This window comes from Solanum lycopersicum, chromosome 1 (assembly GCF_036512215.1).
Source record: "Solanum lycopersicum chromosome 1, SLM_r2.1".
In the NCBI taxonomy this organism is placed as follows: domain Eukaryota; kingdom Viridiplantae; phylum Streptophyta; class Magnoliopsida; order Solanales; family Solanaceae; genus Solanum; species Solanum lycopersicum.
Window position 1 is genome coordinate 84,825,597 of NC_090800.1, and position 20,327 is coordinate 84,845,923.

At 29.1% G+C, this 20,327-nt stretch overlaps 1 protein-coding gene and 1 long non-coding RNA gene across 3 annotated transcripts; one reads left to right on the plus strand and one right to left on the minus strand.

Moving 5' to 3' along the window:
• Window positions 1-8,012: 8,012 nt before the first annotated feature.
• LOC101254533 (receptor-like cytosolic serine/threonine-protein kinase RBK2) lies at window positions 8,013-13,346 on the minus strand. 2 transcript variants are annotated; one of them, XM_010314079.4, is made up of 9 exons: window positions 12,795-13,346; window positions 12,428-12,483; window positions 11,985-12,347; window positions 11,604-11,855; window positions 11,352-11,506; window positions 9,043-9,122; window positions 8,805-8,940; window positions 8,559-8,708; window positions 8,013-8,448 (listed from the first exon to the last, which is right to left on the minus strand). In XM_010314079.4, the coding sequence occupies exons 1-9, from the start codon at window positions 12,830-12,832 to the stop codon at window positions 8,266-8,268; spliced, it is 1,413 nt and encodes a 470-aa protein (XP_010312381.1). In that variant the 5' UTR covers window positions 12,833-13,346; the 3' UTR covers window positions 8,013-8,265. The 2 variants fall into 2 exon arrangements, with proteins under 2 accessions (XP_010312381.1, XP_019066792.1); XM_019211247.3 differs by lacking the exon at window positions 12,795-13,346 and having other exon boundaries at window positions 12,428-12,555.
• LOC104644412 (uncharacterized) lies at window positions 9,747-12,814 on the plus strand. Its single transcript, XR_738279.4, has 3 exons — window positions 9,747-10,108; window positions 10,607-10,955; window positions 12,016-12,814. It is a non-coding gene; the product is annotated as an uncharacterized lncRNA (long non-coding RNA).
• Window positions 13,347-20,327: the final 6,981 nt, after the last annotated feature.

The window sequence follows — 20,327 nt, forward strand, 5'->3', positions numbered from 1 at the left end:
TGTAGACTAGGCGCAAGATAGATAATATCACATCATGTTAACAGTGTTTTTTTGGTTGATTTAGCTTAGCAAAGCGGGATAAATAAAGTTCATATGGTAGAATAATGGGAGCAACGCTTGACTTTCTTACGATTATGAGTGTGGAGATACGTACGTAATTAGGAGCTAGTTGCAGGCTTCGTTTGCTATAAAAGTTATAATTTTGTAGATACGGATACCATAAATGAAATGAGAGCTCAATTTAAATATCAAATGATATGGGGCACAGTGACACACCGTAAATCTCAAAAATTGATCCATGGATTGTTGTAAATGTGGAATTTACTTTGAGGGAAAGAATGTTGGTATGTGAATAAAAGTTCAGTAGTACTCCCTCAATTCAACAATTATTGTTCATTATTGGCTTTGCACATTTCTTAATTTTTTCTTTATCATCTTTTGAATATAATAAATACTATGTTTTGAAAAATGTAATAGAGGAATGATCTTAATTAATGATTAAGGTAAATTATGAACTAACTGTAAAAGTAACCATTTATTAATATTTAATAAAGTAAACAAATATTATTTTGACATCCTGAAATAATATAGTGGACAACTATTGTTGGACGGATCAATTAGTAGAAAAGATTGAGAAGTTACCTATAAGGTGTAAGTAATCTTAATAGTTGTCCACTATATTATTTCAGGATGTCAAAATAATATTTGTTTACTTTATTAAATATTAATAAATGGTTACTTTTACACTTGTTGGACGGATCAATTAGTAGAAAAGATTGAGAAGCTACCTATAAGGTGTAAGTAATCTTAATAGTGTGATGCCTTGTGGAGAAAATCGTGTAGACTAAATTCAAAATAAATAATATCACATGATATAAAGAAGTAAATTTAAATTAATTCAGCCCAACATATATGATGGGAGGGTCAATTGGCTAATATTAAGTTTATTTTATAAAAGTAAAATAAAAAATACATATAAGAGATGTAAAATAATTTGTACAAGTTAGAATGGCGAAAAATAAAGGATATATACTCCTAGTAATTTTGAAACATTTTGATTTGCATTAATCTCAATTATAGTAGAATTTCAATCAATAGATTATACATATAAAGCAATGTGATGAAACGGAGACATGTGTTATATGGAATAAAATGTATACTTTTACCATGTCCACATATCACTGGAAAGCAAATAACAAAGATTTCAATGTACTTATTATAGAAAAAGTAAGTATATATAATATGCATTATTTGTTACTATAAACTATAGTAGACTCACTCGAAGATAGTTAGTTTCTAAAGGCTGGACCAATCAAACCATATCGTATCGAATCATAGCGGGAGCGAGGAGCACATATTCTTTATTACTAACTTTTCGTCCTTTTTTGTTTTGTGCTATTTCATTATAGGCTGTCGGAACTTGCTTCTTAGCGCTACGTGGGAAGAGAATTTCTCTATTCAGCCCCCCGACTTCAATTACAAACTCCATAAATACAATTGAATATTTACTTTTACCAATATAATTTTGGAGCAATTTAATTTGAGTATTTTTTATTATTATTGTGGTGTATCATCTTAATATTCCAATAATTACAGTCATGCTTTCACTTAAAGGAGAAGACATCAAAGGGATAAAAGTAGCATTGATAGGTTGTCAAACTTCAAACTACATTAAATATGCTCAAATAATCAATTGGTTACAAATATTGTTCCATTTCTCCAATAGATAATAAGGATAACATATATAATATTATCTTTTGACTTTATTAAATTTAATGCTTTGAGAAATATGTTAATTACGGAGATAACTAATTTTAGTATAAAAATTATTGTTGGGCATAGAACATATCAATAAATTAACATGTGTTTTATTTTATTAAATTACGTAATAATAAAAATTTATTTAATTTGATATAAACATTCGATGTGGGTAAATTTTTAATATATATAGAAATGTATTTGTATACATTTAATCTATATTTACCGATTACCCAAAAGAAAAAGGGTCGAGAGAAAATATAAATGACACTTCTACACCTAAAGAAATATTAATTCTACGTTTATTTGTTTCTCTAAGGGGAAAAGGAAAACATATTTTAATAACCATAGTCCATATTAGATAGTATAAGAAATTGTTATTGGTAGTTAAAAGAAAAAAATTATATATAATAGCAAACTAATAACCTAAATTAAATGGAATAGCTAGGGTTTGATTTAATTGTGCTTCATAGCAAACATTAACTAAAATTTGCCAGCGTCTCTCTCCCAAAAATCTCGCTCGCCTCTCTCGCTTTATACACAGAAGTGTATAAATTCTGTTTCTGTTTTGTATAAAACGAGAGAAAATTGTATATACACATGCAAAAATGTTAATCTTCGTGTTATACACTTAATTATATAATTTACAAACATTTTACTTCAAATATTCCAGAGAAAAAGGCCAACGAATTATACAATTGCAGTGAAATACAATTTTCTCTAGCTTTATACAACAGAAGTGTATATATTGTGTTTCTGTTTTTGTATAAAGCGAGAAAAACATATATCTTCTTGCTATACACTTATAATTATGCAATATACATACATTTTAATTCGATTCAACTGTATGCAAAACAAATTATACAATTGCAGCGAAATAGACCAGCGAATTATATAATTGTATATGTATAGCAAATTATACAATTTTATGTTTGCTATGGAGCGCAATTATGCAAAGTTTGTTATAGCATACAAATATAAATTTTTTGTTTGCTATATGTGAAAGTTGCCCTAGTTAAAACAATTTTAAATTCTAAATAGCTCAAAAATAATTTTTTTCCTTAAAATTTTGTCGATATAATACAAGAACTGTTGGGGGTGTTTCAAACATCATGTCAACATATTTACACATATAAATACACTGATTTCATAAAGGAAAAAATATTGTGGGTGAATATAGCATTAGTAAGAAGAATGGGGAGGCAAAGAGAATTAAAGCTAAGTATATAGCCGACAAAATAACAGAGCGAGAAAATAAGTTTACGTCACGACACCCGGATGAGAATATCTTAAATGAGATGCGGAAGCAAACATGGGATTCACGGCGAGTTTTTAGTTTATGCTGACCATGACTTCATCATTTTTCGAAAAATCTTAATAGTTTTGATTTATTATTTAAAATCTAATTAATACAAAATTTGAAATAGCAACGGATCGATTCATGAAAAATAGGTTTTTAATAAAAATGTTAAGTATCTTTCAATCTAAAAATGAATAATTATAATTGTTTGTTTTCTCAATATTTTAAATAGGGCAACTTTCACATATAGCAAACAAAAAATTCATATTTGTATGTTATAACAAAGTTTGCATAATTGCGCTCCATAGCAATCATAAAACTGTATAATTCACTATACATATACAATTATATAATTCGCTGGCCTAAATTGTATAATTTACTAGCCTATTACGCTGTAATTGTATAATGCGCTATCCTATTTCACTGCAATTGTATAATGCACAGTTGTATAATTCGCTGCAATATCTTTTTAAAATTTGCTTTGCATACAATTGAATCGAATTAAAATGTATGTATATTGCATAATTATAAGTGTATAGCAAGAAGATATATGTTTTTCTCTCGCTTTATAAACAAAACAGAAATACAATATATACACTTCTGTCGTATAAAGCTAGAGAAAATTGTATTTCACTGCAATTGTATTATTCGTTGGTCTTTTTCTCTGCAATATTTGTATAAAATTTGCATTTGTCTACAATTGAATTGAAGAAAAGTGTTTGTAAATTGTATAATTAAATGTATAACACGAAGATATATGTTTTTGCATGTGTATATACAATTTTCTCTCGCTTTATACAAAACAAAAACAAAATTTATACACTTCTGTGTATAAAGCGAGAGAGGCGAGCAGAGGGAGAGTGGCGAGTGAGATTTTTGGCACTTGACAAACTTTGGCTAATGTTTGCTATGAAGCACAATTAAATCAAACCTTAACTACTCCATTTATTTTAGGTTATTAGTTTGCTATTATATACAATTTTTCCTTTTAAATATTAAAAAAATTGGTGAAAAACTTATATTTTTGTAAATACAAACGAATTCTCATGATTTTGAAGATAAATAGTTTATACAAATTTTGGTAGATACTGAAAGTGGTAGGTGGCGGTTGAAGAGAAGCAAGGTCAGTTTCTAGCTTATTGCATCGTCATCTTTTTTGGGTGTATTTGGTAATGAGAAGATTATTTTATAATTTTTCATGTTTAATTTTCAAATTTCTTCTCTAATAAAATAATATCTTTAAAAATAGAAGCATTTAAACAACTCTACTTAACAGTTAGTAAATATAAACTAAAAAAAAAAAATCAAAATTTAAATGCGGCTCATAACTTTGACTACCATTAATTTCTCAATTTGGCTTGCATTTATTGATTATAATTTATAATAAATACATATATCAAAATTTAAAATAGTTGCTTGCTTTTAAATTGAACACCTACTATTATACAATTTCAAGCAATCTGTTGCGTCCAAGTTGAAGAGTAGAAAAATGAATGGTAACGTTAATCTATTAATAAAACTATATATTTTAATTTCTATTCTAAAAAAAAAAAAAAAAGATAAAACAAGAAAAAAAATAAAAAATAAAACACGTACTGTATGGTCACAAGTACATGATCTGACGTGTATTTAACATATATTCAGTTTTGTGGACAAGCAAGCTTATAGTAATGAAATCTACAAACACTGACAGGTTGTGGCTTATATGATTTTTGGGTCATACAAATACAAACCAGACATTTTTTACTTTCTTCTTTTGGCACATATATGCTCCTTCAAATATGTTGTAATTAAAACATTTATGATAAAATGAATTTTTAGAAGATCAATCGGAATATTTCATCCTAGAGTTTAGATTTATGTCAGAGTAAAATAAGATTGGTCGATTCTTTTGTTCTTTTTATATATACGTACGAATTTAATATTATATAAGTAATTGATTATAAGATAATTGATAAATATTTTCTTCGTTCTTATTTATATACATGTCAGTATTTTTAGATTTCATTTCTCTTAACAAACTAAGTAAATTTATTATTGTTACCCTTATTTTGTATTTTCTTGAAGTCAATTTAATGAATGAACATGAATTAATTTATTTTGATTAATGAACACAAATAAATATTTAGGAAAATTAATTGCATTATTTTTGTGAAATCATCAATAATTAACGTAATTACTTGTTTCCAATATATTCGAAACATAATGGAAGAATTTAGAGTCTCCAAGAATATATTTAATTTTTAAGTTAAAAGGGGTAAAAAGGTCAAAAAGAAACTATTTTGGTGTAAATTTTTTACCATTCTGATCAAATTATCATCAAATTTGCTGAATAAAAATATTCTTCCTAATAAAAATGACATATTTTATGTGAACGGAAAGAGTAAGGGCCCGTTTGGATGGACTTAATATAAGCAGCTTTAAAAAAAATACTTTTGAAAGTGCTGAAACTTATTTTTAAAATAAGTAGTTATGCGTTTGGATAAAAGTGCTGAAATTGCTATGTCAAACGTGAAAAGGGAAAAATGGAAGAAAGAGATGTTAGGGTTATGTGGGTAATTTGGAGATTGTATAAAAATATTAAGGGCAAAAAAAAAAATGTGATCAACTTAAAACAGCTTATAAGCTAAAAAAAAAAAAGCACCTCTATTCCAGCTTTTAACTTTTGACTTAAAATAAATTTTTTTAAACTTAAAATAAGTTATTTTGAGTATTGCCAAACAACTAAATAAATCAAAAACCAACTTTTAAGTCAATTTGATCAGCTTTTAATCTGAGTCAATCAGACTCGAACTCCTTGTTTTTTAAAAAAATAAGACACTAGTTTCTGACAGAGAGAAACAACACATTCACCTTGTCACATACGCATTCAATTCTATTTTTATTTTTTTTAAAAGAATACATATGTGGTCTAGTATTTTTATTTTTATTTTTCAGATTTTAGAGTAGGAATATTAAATGTGTCAAGGCTGGTAGAGTGTGTATTGCTCAAAAAGGTTTTCTACTACATCAAGCTAAAGAATATTATATGTTAATATGTTTAGTGTATTTCAAACCTAACTAAAACTTTGTTTACGTAATAATATTTGAATTTAAATACTGAATACAGGTTTATAGGATCAGAATTAATCTAATCCTATGTCCCTTAACAATTTTGTTCACGTAGTCTATTTTAAAATTCATACTTAACTAAATCTGTCTTTTGTTATGTCATTTTATATAAGAATTTTCATCGTCAATAATTTTTTTATTGGACATCATGTTCTTGTTTATTGTGTCTTCTAAATAACAACAAACGGCAACCAAAGTGTGACTAATTAGCTTTTTTCTAGTGGTAATATTAGGCTAATTACAATTAGTAAATTAAATTTAGATGTTTTGCTTTGTGGCCCTTGGAGATTTGGTTGCTATCATTTTCAGCACAGAGATGCGTGCAAAAATATCATTAAAAGACCACCTTGAAAATGACATAAAGTTTGATAATCAATTAACACACACATACTTATGCAACTAAAATTTTCTTTTTTTTTTAAAAAAAAACACCAAAGTAAAGTATTGATTCGTTGGTGTCATTGTTCAACTAATTTTAAATGCACTACTTTTTGATATAAATTCTTGGAAATTTCACATCATTAATTGGCATGCACAAATATTTCAAACTACAGTTATATGGATGATGGAACTGATTATAAAATTTCAATTGATATTTAAAAGTCAAAATATTTTAAAATTTTTACTTTAGAACACTATATATACAATATATATGTATTGGATTTTTTTTTGTCAATAGGCTTTTCATATATACACTTCATTATTTCCTTTCATACAATAATATATACACATTATATATATCAGTTTACTTATAATTTCACCCCAAATACTGAATACACTTTTTGTAAGCAATGTGAATATTTACTTCTTCTTTTTTATAAAAGACAAAATCTAGTTTTCCTTTATTTTTTGTACTTGTGATTACTATATTGGGCTTCTCGCAGATCTTAATTATGTTATGAGTTTGACAACAGTTCTTCTTGGGCCTAAGATATTGGTCTTTCATTTTAGCCCAATTGAAAAATAGCCACTATTAAATCTGTCCTTTCCAAAAAACAAGAAAACTGAGAAAAAGGAAAATGCAAATGAAAATGTACTACATAAAAGAAATGGGAAATTGTATATAATAACAAACTAATAACCTAAAATAAATGGAGTAGCTAGGGTTTGATTTAATTGTGCTCCACAGCAAACGTTAGCTAATGTTTGTCAGACGTCTCTCTCCCAAAAATCTCGCTCGCCACTCTCCATTCTCGCTCGCCTCTCTCGCTTTATACACAGAAGTGTATAAATTCTGTTTTTGTTTTGTATAAAGCGAGAGAAAATTGTATATACACATGTAAAAATATATATCTTCGTGTTATACACTTAATTATACAATTTACAAACATTTTACTTCAAATATCGTAGAGAAAAAGGCCAACGAATTATACAATTGCAGTGAAATACAATTTTCTCTAGCTTTATACAACATAAGTGTATATATTGTGTTTCTGTTTTTGTATAATTATGCAATATACATACATTTTAATTCGATTCAACTGTATGCAAAACAATTTTTATAAAAATATTTCAGCGAAATAGGCAGCGAATTATACATTTGTGCATTATACAATCGTAGTGAAATAGGATAACGAATTATACAATTGCAGTGAAATAGGCCAGCGAATTATACAATTGTATATGTATAGCGAATTATACAGTTTTATGTTTGCTATGGAGCGCAATTATGCAAACTTTGCTATAGCATACAAATATGATTTTTTTATTTGTTATTATATACAATTTCTAAAAGAAATTTAACCTCTTTCAAGTTTTATATGTTAGCTACTCCGAGCCGAGGTAGCTAATACCAATAGAATAGTCTAAGTGCGCACAAGTTGGCTTAGAAAACATCAAAACATTTAAAGAATAAATACACACATTGAACCATTTAACTTACAATATAGTTTCCATATGTCTAATATATACAAGCATTACCTAATGAGAGTTTACTCACTTCACTATGTTTCCCATGACATTTGAAAGAGTGAAGCCCTTTCTACCTATTTCCTCAAAATTCCATACAAAAAACAGAGATCATTATTTGAAAGTACATATATATGAGTATTAATAAAAAAATTTTCTCTAAGCTGTAACTAAGTTACCAATTCTAGCTAGGCTGCTGAGGTCTTCATGTTGTTATCAGAAACTGAACTTCTTAGATTAAGCTGTTTAAAATCATTCAGGCATTTCGTTGAGTTGTACTCAGCTGCATCCAAGAGTTCTTCTGAATATGTCCTCTTTCGCTGGAAGTTATGTTTGTAGCAGTCGTCTTCAGTCTTCATTAGGACGATAGCCTGCGATAAGAAAAAAAGATCATTTTTTCAATAGAACCAGGAAAACATGCAAAAATGAGTTGAATTTCCAAACTACAGGAAATCAAGGGTGACAGAAAATAACAACTTGCCTGATTCATTCTAGGCCGCATAAGTGGATTCTGTTCTACACATAAGCCAGCAGTTATTATAACGCGGTTCATCTCTTTTGGATTGTAGTTATCACCAAGAACAGGATCAATTAGTTCTTTGACATTGTGCTTATGGAGTAAAGGCTTTGCCTACATTTGAATACGTGTATGCTCGTGTAGTAAGGATGTATTCGTGAATTAGATAATAAGGAATATATGATGGAAGACGTGACACGAAGAATGTACCCAAATCACAAGGCTCTGCTGTGAATCATCTAGTGCTTGCCTTCCAGTTATTATCTCCAATAGCAGCACACCAAATGAAAATACATCAGTTTTCTCATCCACTGTGCCATGCATAAAATACTCCGGAGCAAAATAACTGACAATATCAAGAAAAAATGCATTAGATCTTCTTGCAAGGTAGATGAAGATATCAGAGAAGTTCTCTATGCTTTTAATGTAAGATTTCAGGACTACAGACCCAAATGTGCCTTCAAACTTGCCCACATTATGATGTGTCCACTCTTTAGGAAGCCACTTTGCAAGGCCAAAGTCACAAATCTGCATTCACAATACACATGCTCAGAATACGTGATAATCAAGAACAATTTGCAGCAAACACACGAATCATCGTGTCTACTATGTACTAATTTATATGGATGATGGAACTCAATCAATACTTTAACAACTAAAAAGAGAAGTAGAACCACTTTGCCTGTAATTTTTCTCTGTCATGATTCTTGGACCTTTCGAACATAATCCACGAGTATTACAACTATGATCGCATATCTCGGAATACCAAATGATGTCATACAACTATGAATATTATTTCCTAAAAACAATAATGAAGATGCAATTTTCTTAGAGAAGTGGACATGTGACCTTTTTCTTAAATGGTAATAATATTTTCCATAAACGACACAATAGTAGTCTAGGAATTTTCTGTACAAGTAAGCAAAACAACGCGTTTTAACCATTATACATGTGAAATATCACATGTATTTGATTTTTTCTTGACCGATAATGTGATTACATTCGTAAAGGACAAAAACGTAGGTGTGGAATTTTATGTGATATAATATGAAATTCCTTTTTCTTAAATGGTAATAATATTTTCCATGAACGACATAATAGTAGTCCTGGAATTTTCTGTACAAGTAAGCAAAATAATGCATTTTGACCATTGTAATTGATTTTTTCTTGACTGGCTATATGACTATATTCATAAACGGCAAAAAGTGAAGTCTTCTTCTCATGTTAGAGAAACCCTATAAATTCTAATGAGTTTCTCACTTATTTGCATATTCCTTCTTACAGAAAAAAGTGAATTACAGTCTTTATCCTCTTGACTGAATTTTGCTTGTCTTCAAAATATCTTGAGTTCTTTTCTCTTCAGATCACCCACCACCTACAAGGAGGAACTGTATGCTACATTTTGTTCCAATTATTGCCTGCACCAACAACTCTATAATCCTATTTATTCCCAGGCATGAAGCTCTTGATTCCAGCAAAGTCGAGACGTAACTAACATAGGTGGTCAGTAAAAGGTCAGTGCAAAACAAAGGGTGTTTAATGTTTTCTATCTGAAAACCATATAAATCGCATCTGTGATGTATACGCGATGTATCTCACATGATACATAAGCATCCATTTCTAACTCTTTCTATCTTGTTCTTTTAAATTTCCCTTCTCCTATATCTGTTTTTGTTGCTTCTCTAACTAGTCTACATCAAAAAGCTTGTTTTTTCTTCAAAAGGATGTTGAAACATGTGACTGAATCTTATACATGATATATCTCAATTCTCACATGATATACATCTATCTAGTATTAACTCTTGTTATCTTTGTTTTTCTCTATTTCGCTTTTACCAAAGATACACTACCTCTATATCCGGCATCTCCTGCTAGTTTCCGTTTAAAAACATGTTTTCCACTGTACATAGGATGTACCGCACATAAATATGTACTCATCCATCATTTACCTCAATTTCTATTTGTTCGTCTTTATATTCGGTTGCTCACTTAATTGCCAATCTTAAATGTAGGTGCTTTGTCCATAAACAAACAGAGAATATATTCTACCAAGAGGTGTCATTGAAGTTTGCATAAGAAGCTGGGTAATGACTCTAATCCTCCTAAACACGAATCCTCGGATTCTCAAATCTGCTTGTCGAATTCTCGGATTCCCTCACTAGGCATAAGTTCTTCAAAATGTTGAAAGGAGTTCCCATCAGAAGACTGCCTTCCGTCCAATCTTTTAGCTGTTCTAAGGATATCAAGAAGGAAAGGCAGAAGCGTGGGGAAAATGCAGCAACTGATTACTATCCCTTCATATCATCCTAGAAGGACTACCCTATTTGGCCGGATTAGTGGTGCCATCAATTTTAGCTAAAGGTATGTGATCTGTTTTAACGTCTCTATTCACAACATTCAGGCTTCTATGTTAAAACATATATATATATATATATATATATATATATATATGCATAACAACTACGACAACTATGTAACGCACCTATCTCAGCGTATATGTTAGATATAATCTTTTCTTCCCTTAATATTCAATCTTAAATGCAAGTGCATTTTAACCATGTTAAGAGAGACGGAGATATGCCCAAATTTGTATTCTTTTGAGTAAGGAGCAGAGGTTAGACAACTGTAGATAGTGTTCTAGCGGCAATCCAACTGAAGGAAGGTATATTGACTTTAAAATACAGTCAGAGAAGACCAGATTATTTCACAAAAATTGTGTAGATTATGGTAGATTTAAAATGCCAGATTGTATAGTACCTGAGGCACAAAATCCTCCGTAAGTAGAATATTATCAGCTTTAATATCTCTGTGTATAATCCGCCTTTGGCAATTCTCGTGAAGGTACATTAGGCCATTTGCTATTCCAAATATTATTTTGTACCTGGCAGCCCAATCTAGTTTTTCTCTTGAGCCTGAAAACAACAAAATACCTCGTGTTATAGAAGAAAAAGGCGGTTCATCAATTACAAACAGAAATATTGTCTTGTAACTAGAAATTTTGAGACAAACCACGAAGAAATGATCCTAAGCTCCCTTGAGAAGATAACTGAAGAACTAGGTATGTCCCTCCTTCCACTCCATAACCAACCATCCTTGCAGTATTAGGATGGTCCACGTGTGCTATAGTACCTATTTCACATAGGAAACTTTGTTCCTGCTGCGCTTCTGTACCCTTATTGAGGCACTTAACCGCGATAAGCTGACCATCAGGTAAACAACCCTTGTAAACTTCAGCATACCCTCCTTTGCCAATCAAGTTATCTGTCAAAGAAGGAGATCAACTCTATAATACACATATACTTCAAAATTTTCCAAAGTTAAAATAGATCAAAGAGTAGTAAAAATAAGCCCTGAATGCAAGAAAGAGAGACGTCAAACACGATTACCCACCTTTGCTAAAATTGTTGGTTGCGCTTTTCAGTTCAGATAGGCTGAAGTTCTTCCAGGATGATGTGAAGTGGTAGATTCCCGCTGCCACATTCTCCCTCGCACTTCGGCTTTTCCTTGTCGACATAGTTGGCACAGCTAACGGTGGAAAAGAAGGTAATCTCTTGACAGAACTTCTCTTCCACATCTTGAAGAACTTATGCCAGCGAGAAGACGTTCGTGGATTTGACAACCTGGTTCGAGAACCTGAAGGTTTGTCTGTAGGAGAAATGGAACCATTCTCTGTGTTTCTGATGCCCACTTCCATAACTCCTCCTGGAGAACCATCATCATGTTTCTCCCTTTCCATCTCGAACATTCTAAGGTCTACAACAAGAACATCATCCATCAAAGGCAAAACATAAAAAAAAAAAAAAGCCATAGTACACAATCTCAACTGATCTCACCTTGAGCAGATGCTGAGGTATGTTCTGCATTCATACTGATTCCCTTAGCAGATTTCCTATAAAATATCAACCAAACTAAATTATTCAAACATATTAAATCACACTTCCCTCTCATACATTCCTCGGCATTGCATCTAGGAAAGTATAACTAATCGCAAAGCATGGAAGAAATTTGGATTTTTTTTGAAATTCTATGATATTGTACCCCTGTTTTTTGTTCTATCATAGTATAGAAATGATCAGCATTCAGCTAGATAGATACTTGTATACCATACAAATCAAAGCTATGTAATAAGCATTTTTAGCAATAATTAGTTTCTTTTTGATAATACACAAGTAACATTTTGTATAAGCAATACAAACTTACATATTACAAGCACCGCAAAAGATGTTTCTAACAACCATCCCCTATGAAACGTCGATAATTTATCCTCTATTTTGGTGTGATGCAGCAGGTACTCGGATAAAATAATCAAAATGCACGCAATTTGGTCTAATCACCACCTTTTATCAATAAAAAAAAATCCTTTTACAACACAAATGCAAAGCCAATATCTCTACACAAGAACAATTTTGTTATCATTGATGAAACTATTTTTTTTTCTTTGACAACAGCAGCATTACACCCTAGCAGAACGAGAGGGGTTGGTGTTTTCTTTAAATTTTGACAAGTGGAGGGAATTTGAGGAAGAAATGAAATTGCTAATCTTGAGGTCCTAAGAATAATCGTAGCCTTAATTTTAGAGAGTCTCCGTAGAAAAAACAGTGATTTCTTTTTTTTTTTTGTAATTGAAAAAACAAGACAGAGTAGGAAGAGTTAGTTTGGATTTTGGGAATTTAAATGCATTTTTCTTTTCATTCTAAAACTTTTTTTGATAAAAGAACATACGTACATGAAAGTAATATATATAATTTTCATACGTAACTTATAATAATGATCAAGTTGTATATACTTTGATTTTATTTATTATTATTATTATTATTAGAGTAACGTTATTTAATTTGATATGAACAGTTCATACATGCCAGTAGGTATTTACCAAACTTTTTTTTTTTTTCATGAATCAAAGCTATCACAAATTTGCAGAAGGAAAAAAAATAGTACTAAAATCATCCTCAGTCAACAGTAAGTTCAATATAAAATAAAATAAAATCTGAAAACTCTAAACTATTCAAAATATTGTCCTATTTCTTTTATTTTTTTTTTATCAAAGGTGTATTTGGGATAGAGAAAATATATTTCAAATTTAGGTGATGGCAGTAGACTTGTAATAATGTCTGCAATGCAAAATTTCTCATTCAGAAATTTAAATTTAAGAAGATTTTCTATTTTTGTGGAAGGCAAAGAAAATCTCAGCTTAGAGTTTGTGTACAAAATCCACAGAGGTGTAGTAGGAGTTTAAAGATTTAATAGGTCATGTTTTAATATATTTAATATAATTTTAATTTTAAAATAAAATTATTTTATTTTATTATTTAAAATTTCGTATAAAATCACTAGATTATTTAATTTTATCACTGAGAACAATATTTTTAGTTGTCATAAAGATTAAATTCAATATATATAGTTAATGAGATATGATAGTTGGACTACTATATTTAGTTCGTTTTGTCCTGTCAAAAGAGAGTCAAATATTTTAAAGGAAAAGAGATGAATTTCAATAAACACGGGCAAATGTGGCAAGTTTTAGTACTTTGCCATTCTTTGTTATTTGTCTCTTATATTAAAATGATATAAAATTATCGTCTATCTTTTTTTTCTTGAGAGTCAATTTAATTAATTATTAAAATTAAATTAATTTAATATTTATAATTAAAATTAAGATATTCTAAACGATTCAACAATAATTTCTTATAATACGATATTGCCCAAGTTTAATTCAATATGCACATTGCTTTTCATTTTTCAAGTTATTTTTTCTTAGTGCCTTTTTATTTGTTTAAATTTAGTCATATCAAAAATTAATCGAAGGGACAAAACAAACAAAAAAAGGTCCTACGCAAGTACATTTTATATGCTTAATTATTTATATGGTGGGATATTTAGGGGAAGAATGTTGGTTATTATTGTCTCATAGTACATAATATTGGTTAAATCCCACTTGCTATTTTATAACAAATGACTTGTGTTTTATATTACTTCGAAAACAACCTTATTATTTTTCATGCAGATTATTTGAAAATTGTTGTCACCCTCATATTCAGTAACAAACTGTCATTATAATTATTGTAACTTAATTATAAATATTAGATATTGGCTAGTAAGTGAGATTTTGTGGACATATTGACTATTACTTTTTTCTAATTAATGCAATATAGACAAGGAACCTTATTTTATGGACAATGTTCCTTGTTCTTTCGTAATCTAATAATAAGCTTATATGGTGATTTATTTATTTCCACTAGTACCATTTTAAATTTCATTTGAATATATATATAAAACTCACACGTGATATCTTGTTATAATAAATTATTAATTTCGTGAACAATTAAGAAAACGAATCAAATATATACATAAATGCAAGTTATATACTAGCTAAACTATTGATGAAAAAACATTTTTTAATTGAATTCATATCACTGGACAAAATGTGTTACGTTATATATTTTTTTGGCCTTAATTAAAAATAAAAAATTTCAAACAAAAATAAATACAGGGTTTTTTTTACAACTATAGACAGGCTATTAGAAGCTCTAAAAAGTAAAACACTAGTGATTATTCAAATAAAAATTGTTAATTTGTGTGATTAAAAAGTCGGCAAAGTAATTAGAAAGACGAAAGTCATTAGATGAATCGTGTTAGGTGTTATTTATTTTCATGTATAGTCTTTTTAATGTCAGACTGAGATATACATAAATATGGGGTCCTTTATTTGCCGGTTGTTAACCATGCATTTTCATTCTTATTTTACTCAATTTGCCATTTGATATGTATAAAAATATGGCCTTTCATAATCGACTTATTAATATTATTTTTATTTAGTCATTTCATATATATTCAAACCGATTGATTCAAAATTAGTGTTAGGTAGGCTGGTCATCTTAGGAGAAATCAAATTGCTCTATGTTGAGAAGTTATATATTTTTAGGAATCAAACTCGAGGGCGAAGGGTTTTTAGCCATAACACCACACTCCTCAATGTTGCATCAAGGGTTATGGTGGTATGGTAAGTGTTTCTTCATTCTTAACCATAAGTCTCGAGTTCGAGTCGTTTTGGATATCAAATGCTGAGTGAGAAAAAAAGAGGTTTAACTTAGTAAGGAGTAAGGGTATAGTCTGTACATTTTATGGATACGACATTATTCAATAGCTTTGATTTTGACTCTACATTTATACTAAAAAAGTTGCTATATCATATGTATAAATAGTGTATCATAGTCCGATAAGCAGCGGTGTAGCCACATATTGGTAAGAGTGTCTACTTGGACACCCTTCGTCGGAAAAAAATACCATATATATAAGTAAAACGATATACGAAATGATTAAATAGCATATTTTGGACACCCTTAACATAACAAATTGTTATTTCTGGACACCCTTTGTTAAATTCCTGGCTCTGCCACTACCGATAAGATGATTTTTCTAAAATTCATAACTCATAAATTCAAGATACTGACTTTATCTTAATAGGGAACTACAACAAATCATTGTTGAAATATGATGGGTGGTTACACATTCTTGATTGAACCTTCCGACCTTTTGTCTCAATTATTTGTATCATGACACCAGAAAAAGCGTATCTTTAACGTATCATTAGCGAGTGTTTAATTTATGAGTCTTGACATACCATAGAAGATACATACATGGCAGACTCGAAAGAAATTAGATTCACAACTCTAATCAAGTGGACTCTTCAAACAAGTGGGCCTACCTATAATGGGGAGGCCAAATTTAGCCCCAAAATTATCAACTGGACTAAATTTTGGCCCATAATCAAGGCCCATAGCAATAATTTTTTTTGGGAAACTTTTATATATAGCCACTTAAAAATAATTAATTACTCTCCATAGCTATAATTTGATAATTACAATTTGTAGCTATATGTTATATGGAGGAGAGAGGCGAGTGAGACTGCGAGAGGGAGGAGATAGGCGAGAGAGAGGGGGAAAAGAGTGGGAGAAAAGTGAATTGTATATATATATATTGGTTAGAAAATTGTATTGTACATATGTATTTGTATATATGGCAAGAGAGATTGGGAGAGGAAGGAGAGAGGCGAGTGAGACTGGGAGAGGCGAGAGAGATCGAGAGAGGAGGAGAGAGGCGAGCGAGACCGAGAGAGGAGGAGAGAGGTGAGCGAGAGAGGGCATGGAGTGGGAGAGAGGTGAATTGTGTATGTATATAATTGTATATAACTGTATATTATACATATGCATTTGTATAAATGACAAGCGAGATTGGAGAGGGAGGAGAGAGGCGAGCGAGATTAAGAGAAGGAGGCGATAGTCGAGCGAGAGAGGGCAGAGAGTGGGAGAGAGGTGAATTGTATATGTATATAGGTTAAAGAATTGTATATTCTTGCGAATTATACATATACAAACGCGACTAATTATACAAATTCGAAGTCAGCCCCGTAATAATGTTAGTCACGAGTGATAATCATAACAAACTATAGCTATGATGAGTAATTAAATAGTATAAGTTTGTTTTGTTGCGTTTTTCCTTTTTTTAGCAATAAAAGTGTCACTAATATGAATTCGTGACATGTAAAGCTTAAAAAAACACTTTAAAAAGACCTGGAATTGTCAAATACTAATAAGGAGAAGTCTTGATTTTTTTCATGTCTGTAATAAATGTATAAAATTAGTATGAAATAAAGGAAAAATTATACAATCAAGCAAATAGAAATAGGTAAAGTAAGATTAATTACATCATGATATGTTTTAAACCTACTTCTATGTGTTTTCATTCATGAATATAAATTAAAAACTCCTCGCTGCCTTCCTCATAGAACAGAATAGCTTCCAAAAAGCTTAACAAATAACTATGTCATCAACATCATCATCGAATTCATTTCAGTTGTTACATCATCATCATCGATGAATTCAGATGTTGGCTGATCAAAGGAACTTTGTTGATTATATATATGATAATTCAGATCCGTAAGATTTGAATTGTGATATAATAAGTAGTAATTATTCGGTTGAGATTGAGGTTGATCAATAAATTTCCCTATTAAACAAATAATCAAATGAATTCACGATCGATAACTCTAAATTATGTATAGTAATCAATAAAAGTGTAGAGAGCAAATATTGTAACAATGAAGTAAGCAGTAGGAGGAATACGAGTTTATGTAGTTTTTTGCTGCTTACTAGGACTAGAAAAAATTATATTACTATATTTTATACAATACAAAGTACTAAATATGGAAACTCTCTAACTCAAAAGTTTAATTTACAATTTTACCACAAAATTAAATAACAATTTAGTCCTTTTACATTCAAACACTATTACCAAATATATCTAATCTCTTGGTTTCTAAATTTGACATTAAAGAACCTTTAAATATGAATTAAGTATTGATGATCTCTTTATGGAATATTATTTTATCTATTTCAAAATAAATGAATTGTTAAAATATTTTTCATAATTCAAATTAATTTAACTGTGCAACATGCAATAATAATTTTAAAATTTTCTTTCAGTTTTATCTTGAATTTGAATTTTCTATGCCATGTGTGGTAAACTTTAATGTCTTAGTTAAATTGGAGGGTAAGTAATATTGATCAATGTTTAGTCATTGTATAGAATAATCTAACAATAAATAAAAAGGTTAAAATTGAAATATTGTCTAATTAATATGTTTATATTTTTTTTTAAAGAGTAATGGAGAGAGACAGAGCAATCAAAAGATCTTTCAAAAAAAAAATTCAAAAGTTTTTATAATTAATTTTAATTACCATTAGACTTGTTAGTGTGACAACGATTGTCTCAAAATTTTGTGATTGCTATAATGAGGTGATGTTGTTATATATGTACAAATATTTGACGTTTGAATCTCATTTAGTTGTTGTAAACAAAACTGCAATTTTTTTTAATGATTTTGTGGATTAAAATGAAGAAATTTATTTGTTAATCAATTAAATAAAAAAAATTAGAATATATATATATATATATATATATATATATATATATATATATATATATATATATATATATATATATATATATGACACTACTTTTTAGATATTCCCACTTAAAATATTTATGATAGACATTATAATATTTAATTTGGATAAAGATGGAGTTTAATTATTGTTCAAAACTAAGAAGGAAATTTATTAATTTTTAAAGCAAACTTGAGGGGTGAAAACGATTGTCACCATTACTTTTATAAGTAAAAATGTTTTTTTTATATAATATTATTACATTATATTTGAGTATTAACTGTTGTAGAGGGGCGACACAAAGTTATTTTTTTAAATAAATGTTTTTACAATAAATGTCACTTTTTTGTTTGATTTATTAACCGATTTGATTTTTGCATATTTTAAAATAATTGATTTAGGAGAGTTAATTTTTTAAAACAATAAGAAATTTGCTATAATGAATGTCAATAGCAGCAAAATATAATATTATTATAGAGAAGTAAAAATAATTAGGAAAATAAATTTTAAAGAAGATCATGCCGTTGTAATAAAATATTTTATTATTACAAGGTTTGACTCCTCTAGATTGCAATTTGATAATTTTATCCCATAAAACATTTACTTCATCTTTTATTGAAATATTTTTGCTCTTTTATAAACTTAAAACTTTTTATGCTCTTATTGAACTTTTTTCTTTCTCCTATTTGGACTCAAACTTGTATTAGAAGATGAAGCTTTCTTTTAGACCTCGACTTGTTTTTAACTTGTTTTAAAATGTAAGTGAAATTGTCAATTTTATATAAGTTTTCAATTCAACAGAAAAATAGAGCAAAAAATATCAAATAATTAAAAGAAATTGCAACGAACTATGTTTACAAAAGTAAAAGCGAAGGTTCTATATAACACATGTGTTTATACTGAAGACCAATAAGTTGGACAATATCTTTTTCCCGTCAACAACCACTGCTTTAAACAATTTACGTGATATTCATGTTGCATAAGTATTAATATCTCTGAATAAGTCTCTCAGATAATCTGTCATCGAAATCATACCCAAGTTCACTTTCATCAATCATGCTCCTTGTTAATCGATAATAATAATCATCATCATAATAATAATTATAATAATAATCATCGTCATAATAATAATAATAGTAGTAATAATAATAACACTTCATGTGATAATTCATCATTGTAACATTGAAATCGCACGAGTATGGATCCTCATACCAATGTGGATGAGTGATGTTGCTTGAAACGTAGTAATTTGGCGGAGTATGATAATGGGGAGGATCATCAGACATGAATTGCCAAAAGTTATGTGAATTTAAACTCATGATAAATAACACTAAAAAAAGAAAAAAACTATGTATTTGCTTCTAAATTCACAGAGGAACTAATTAATTAGTATTACTAATGAATAAAAGTGAGTTAAGCTTTGTTGAGAGCAATTAGTTAGCAGCAACATGAATTTATAGATTAGAAAAGAGGGTTAAGCAACTACCTTTCCTTAACCGAACAGAAATAGGAATATAATATCCAATCGTGTTCAGGTAATTCTTTACTTACTAGAATTAGGAATAATAATAGTAATAATTGTTATAATATTACTATTTTTCACAAACTTTGTTTGGATGGTTGTTACAACCATTTTATATTTGTTTCATAATATATGCATTATTGTATTGTATTATTTTAATAAATATATAATGTATGGATAGATTATATCATTTTGTGTGGTTACATTTTGTTCATACATTCATATATGATAGAGCTATTATGAAAAATTATAGTAAAATATGAAATA